General features: G+C 44.2%; 1 protein-coding gene across 1 annotated transcript; it reads right to left on the reverse strand.

Annotated features, from left to right (window-relative positions):
* Nucleotides 1–392: 392 nt before the first annotated feature.
* On the reverse strand, nucleotides 393–5,576 carry LOC124160498. The gene has a single exon (XM_046536357.1). It carries the CDS (start codon nucleotides 5,574–5,576, stop codon nucleotides 393–395), a length of 5,184 nt encoding a protein of 1,727 aa, XP_046392313.1.
* Between the last annotated feature and the right edge of the window lie 522 nt (nucleotides 5,577–6,098).

Consider the following 6,098-nt stretch of genomic DNA (forward strand, 5'->3'; position numbering starts at 1 on the left):
ACACAACTAAAAATATTCTGGATGAGGCAGGCTGCGCTCGTTGATAGTGCTCGGCTGATGCAGTTGGATGAGGTCCGCACGCCGTTGAGGTTGTAGTCAGAAGAGAAAATGTCAGTGCGCGGACGAGAATTTACCGGAGCAGCGAGAGAGGGCGCCTGCCGAAGTATTCCCGCGCATGCGCGTTGGGCCGCAGCAGACGGCGTGAGGGGCTGGAATCGTAACCTTGCGTCCGTGCTTCAACATACCGCCCACCTTGAAAGCAGGCGCTTTCAATGACATGCAAAAATAAACAATTGGAATGAAAAAAAAAGCATAATAAAAATCTAAAAATGAAACAGATTCTGCTTTGAAATAAATGATATGAAAATAATACATGAAAACACAAAACATTCTTAATCCTCAATTGGTAGAATGCACAGCTTGTTAATAGCTCTCTTAAAAACACCCGTGGAGGTTTTTACGGTAACGACACGGCATAAGCCATCTCCCCCTGGATGAAGCTCCAACACTCTTCCGGTCCTCCACTGAAGAGGGGGCTGGTTTTCCTCGACGAGCAGCACCAGAGTCCCAACTCTTAGATTCTCCGACTTTACTGTCCACTTGGTCCGCTGCTGAAGACTGGACAAATACTCCGTCGACCATCTCCTCCAGAAGGCCTGGAAGAGCTGCTGCACATGTTGCCACCGCGACAGTCGGTTGACCTGGAGAGCAATCAAATCTGGCTCTGGCATTGAGGTTAAGGGTTGGCCAATTAGGAAGTGGCCGGGAGTGAGAGGCATTAGGTCATTAGGGTCGTTAGACATGGGGGTGATAGGGCGTGAGTTGATGCAAGCTTCAATTTGCGCTAACAGTGTAGTTAATTCTTCATACGTAAGGATAGCCTTGCCGATCACTCGTAGAAGATGGCGTTTTGCAGATTTGACGCCTGTTTCCCAGAGACCCCCGAAATGCGGAGACCTGGGTGGTATGAAATGCCACGCCACATTGTATTCTGATAAAGAGCGAGAGACCTCGTATTGATGCTGCTGTGATTGGAATAATCTGCATAGTGCTATCAACTCGTTTTTTGCTCCCACGAAATTGGTAGCGTTGTCGCTGTAAAAGTCATGCGGTCTCCCTCTGCGTGCCATAAAGCGTCTCAAAGCTGCCAAAAAAGAAGCAGTAGTAAGATCGCTGACGAGCTCCAGATGGATAGCCTTTGTGGAAAGGCATATGAAAAGAGCCGCGTAGCCCTTAACGGGTGGACTGCGCCTCTGTTGCACCCGTCGAAACCACACAGGACCAAAATAATCGATGCCAGTGTTGCTAAAGGCTCTGCTGGGTGCCACTCTTGGAGGTGGAAGTTGTCCCATGAGTTGCTTAGAAGTGGAAGGGTACACTTTAAAGCAATTTAAACATTTGCTTACTACCTTGTGGGCTAGTTTTCTGCCATGAATAGGCCAGTAAAATTGTCGAACCTCACATAAGAGCGCTTGAGGTCCTGAATGTAAGGATAATATATGAAATTCTTTTACTATCAATTCAGTAAAATGCTCATTTTTTGGCAAAACAATTGGATGCTTCCGGTCATAATTTAGTCGCGAATTTTCAAGTCTGCCGCCCACCCTGATCATACCCTTGTCATCCAGAAAAGGGTTTAAGGATCTCAGGTTGCTTCTAGGGGGCACCTCCTTTTCCTTCCTCAAAGCTTCTAATTCTGGACCGAAATGCTGAGATTGAATGACCTTAATTGAATGAAACAGAGCATCTTGAATTTCGCCCAAAGTTAGTATTCCTATTTTTCGTTGACGTTTCGGTAGCCTACTGTTATTTACAAATCGGAGGCAATAGGCGATGACCCTCTTCAATTGGGAAAATGATGAAAATCTCTTGAAGATATCGCTGCTAACATGAACAGCAAGATGGACCTGGAGGTAATCAGAGTTTCTCTCAAGCTGCGCGTCGGAATAATCATCAGCATGGTGTTCATATGGAGGAATTGAGTTGAAATCACTTATCCAAGTTGGCCCGGACCACCATAAGTTGCAGTGAAGAAGTTGAAGCGGAAAAGAACCTCGGGATAATACATCGGCCGGATTCTCAGAAGAGGGAACGTGGCCCCACTCCATGTTATCAGTTAGCTCCTGTATCGCTGCAACCCGGTTAGCAATGAATGTTTTCCAAGTTTTAGATGGGGATGAAAGCCAAGCTAAAACTATCTTCGAGTCCGTCCAAAGAAAATAACGCTGACACTTGAGATGACTTGATACCTTTGAAGCTAATTGCGCTAATAATAATGCAGCACAAAGTTCCAGTCGCGGAATAGTCATTTGTTTTAATGGAGCGACTCGGGATTTTGCACACAATAATGTCACCTTTATTTTTCCCTTGTCGTTAACGGAACGTACGTAAATACAGGCGCCGTACGCAGCTTCGGAAGCATCACAGAATCCATGCAGCTGGTCATCGTTGTGGTTTCCACCGCCATTTATAATACTTCTGGGTATCTGTATCCGATGGATTTCTGCAAGCTGCCGTCGAAATTCCAACCATTCAGTGTGGATATGGGCAGGAATAGATTCGTCCCATTGCAGCTTGAGTTGCCAAAGTTTCTGCATTATTATTTTGGCCTTTGCGATTATTGGTCCTAAGAGCCCCAATGGATCGAATAATTTAGATATATCAGACAAAATGCTGCGTTTTGAAAATTGAACTTGATTATCGATGGGAGGAACAATAAAAGAAAAATGATCCATCATTGGTTGCCACTGCATCCCTAGAGTCCTGATGGTATTTTCAGATTCATTTGGGAGTTGATACAATGTTTCTTGATCTTCAATCGGGATCCTTTCTAGGATAGATGGATGGTTTGCGCACCATTTATGAAGTTTAAATTGAGCAGATTCAAGCAATTTCTTCAATTCTGCTTGCAATTCTAAGGCCTCCTCGAGTGTATTAGCTCCTGACATGATGTCATCCATGTAACAGTTGTTTTCCAAAGCTGCTGATGCCAAAGGAAATTCCGCTCGTCCCTCGATGGCTAGCTGCAAGAGGCATCTGGTGGCTAAAAAAGATGAGGACGATAATCCATAGGTAACGGTGTTTAGGCGATAGGTCCTCAATTCCTCCTTCACGGAATCCCTCCACAAAATTAACTGCATGTCGGCGTCAGGTGATTGAAGCTTAATTTGCCGATACATGTGCTGAATGTCCGTGGTGACGGCAAAAGCGTATGACCTGAAGGTAAGAAGAATTGAGAACAAGTCCCTTTGGACCACTGGACCGACCATCAGAATATCGTTCAAAGAAATGCCAGTTGAACTCTTCGCTGAACCGTCGAATACAACTCTTAATTTTTTAGCGGCATTGGTATGTTTTATGACCGCATGATGGGGTAAATAAAACACTGTTTTTGATGTATGGTTCTCAGAATCAGATTCATCTAACAAATCCATGTGATCCAGTTCTAAATATTCATTAAGAAAATTGCCGTATTCCACTTTTAATTGTTGATCGGCAGTAAATCGCCTTTCAAATTTTTTAAATCGAAGAAGTGCATTGGTTTTTGAGTCACCTAACAGGTGGGGATCATGGCGAAACGGAAGTCTAACTGAAAATCTTCCTCCCAAACTGCGACTGAAGTGGCGTTTGAAATGTTCTTCGACAGCCTTTTCTTCTTCTGAGAGAAAATTTTCCCTCTTATTTACTTGTTCAATTTCCCAAAATCTCTGCATAGTATCCTCCAAGCTGTCCCCTAGTGTGCTAATATTACAGACACTTGGTGGTAATGAATGAGGTGAGCAAACGTTAGTTGTAATTTTTCCTGATACCACCCATCCTAAAATAGTTTTCTGTAGGGTAGGTAAGTTATCAGAAATTCGGACTTGGCCAACACACATCAGACGCCAGAATATCTCGGCACCAAGAAGTAAGTCTATTCTACTGGGGCGATAGAAGCAGGGATCAGCGAGTTGAATATTCTTGGGTGCATGAAATGACGAACGACGCACTGTTATTGATGGTAAATCCCCGGTAATACGGGGCAGAACTATGAAATCTAGTTCCGATGTGAAAGCATTTATCCTTGATTTGATGCTAGTAGTAACATAATGAGATGCTCGGGATATATTTTGATTGATGCCCATAATAGGTTTGGAAGCCTTAATTCTTTTAAGTCCCAAGGATCGAGAAAGTGATTCTGTTATGAGATTCGATTGAGAACCAGAGTCCAACAATGCTCTGCAACTATGCAAATGGCCTCGTGAATCCGCGATGTTGATGATGGCAGTGGCCAAAATGATTTGTTGAGATTCATCGCTGTTGTGGAGGCAAAACTCGTTTCCGGCCGTTTGAGGCTGTTGAGTGGAGGAGGCGGAAGAATCGTGAATGGGTTGCTCCAAATGCAATAATGTGTTATGCCTCTTCCCACATTTCTTGCACGAAGTCGATTTGCAATTAATTGTCATGTGGCCCCGGCGCAGGCAATTCATACATAACTTTAGATTTCTGCATTTATTTATCTTATCAGAAGTCGGTAACTTCTGGAAAGCGCTGCATTGGAATAGCTGATGAGCCTTCTCACAGAACGCGCAAGAGGAGGGTTGCGCGGCAACATGAACGCTTGACTTGCGAGAATATTCCCCCGGTGGACGAGAATGCAATGTAGATTTTCCCGGGGATACATACTGAATGGGCCTTTGGTGAGCGCACTGATCATTTTCAGATGCCTCCAAGATTTTGCAACGCTGGGATAAAAATGAAATTAAGTCCTCGAAAACTGGTAGTTCATTTGAACTCAATGTTAATTCCCATGCTCTCCTTGTTGTCGAGTCCAATTTATGGGAAACTATGTGAATTAATAGGGTATCCCATTGCTCTGTGGGTTGACCCAAAGCCTTCAAGGCTCTAACGTGCTTCAGAGTTTCGTCCAAGAGACGCCTTAACGCTGCCACCGATTCCTTGGCTATCGGAGGGAAATTCATAATTTCTTGTACGTGCTTGTTTATGATTATTCTTTTATTCTCATAGCGGTCCTTTAATAATTGCCAAGCCACTTGGTAGTTAGTGGCAGAAATCTCTAAACTATCCAGTAATTGAGAAGCCGCTCCCTTTAAAGATGATTTAAGATAATGGAGTTTTTGAATGGGAGAGAGCGATGCATTATCATGAATTAGAGACTGAAAAGTGTCATGAAATGGAACCCATTCCTCGTATGCTCCACTGAAAGATGGCAAATTTAACGCGGGCAGCTGGAGTCCGGCGATTGAGGCATTGACGTTTGGAGGCGAATTTGACGAAGTTGAAGTTCCACTTTTGATAAGCTCTTCAAAACGGGTCTCCAACTCAAAATAAGTATCTTCAAAAGCTTCTCTTTCGGCAAGAGCTTCGCTTACAGATTTAGATTCTGATGGTAATAATTCAATTTCTGTTTGAATAGAATTAAATTCCGACCAGCACTCTCGCAGCCTTGACAAACGGCTTGATAACTGAAACTCCGCGAGGTCTCGTTCTTCGTCGTCCAAGTACGCCTTAAACCTCGTGAGGCGAGATTTTATTAGACCCCGCTTATGAATTAATTTTTTAAGATCCTCACTCATGTTAGCTTGGTAACTTATTGCATCAAAGGATACTGAGGATTACAATGGGAGAAGGAAGAGCCAGAACCAAAAATGATTACACTCACCAGAGACGGCCATCGTCGACAGGAAAGGTAGAATCGGCAGAACAGCCGCTCGCTCCGTCGTTCCACCGGCGTGGTTTCCACAGGCGTGATGACGCTCGTCGGGAAAACTGCACATGCGGTCGCGCAGCAGTCGAAGTAAGCTCCTTCTCGTTGAAGACTGCTCTCTCGTGAAGAAATACGACTCGGAAACCGATCGCAGCCACGTGGTTGATTCATGCAAAGAATCACGTCGGGGTCACCAAATGGTTATTGCAGAAGTAAATTAAAATTTCCTGGCTTATCTTTGCTAATTGTGTATTGAAAATTGAAATGAGGACAAAGATACACAACTAAAAATATTCTGGATGAGGCAGGCTGCGCTCGTTGATAGTGCTCGGCTGATGCAGTTGGATGAGGTCCGCACGCCGTTGAGGTTGTAGTCATAAGAGAAAATGTC

Source organism: Ischnura elegans, chromosome 6, assembly GCF_921293095.1.
Source record: "Ischnura elegans chromosome 6, ioIscEleg1.1, whole genome shotgun sequence".
Classification (NCBI taxonomy): domain Eukaryota; kingdom Metazoa; phylum Arthropoda; class Insecta; order Odonata; family Coenagrionidae; genus Ischnura; species Ischnura elegans.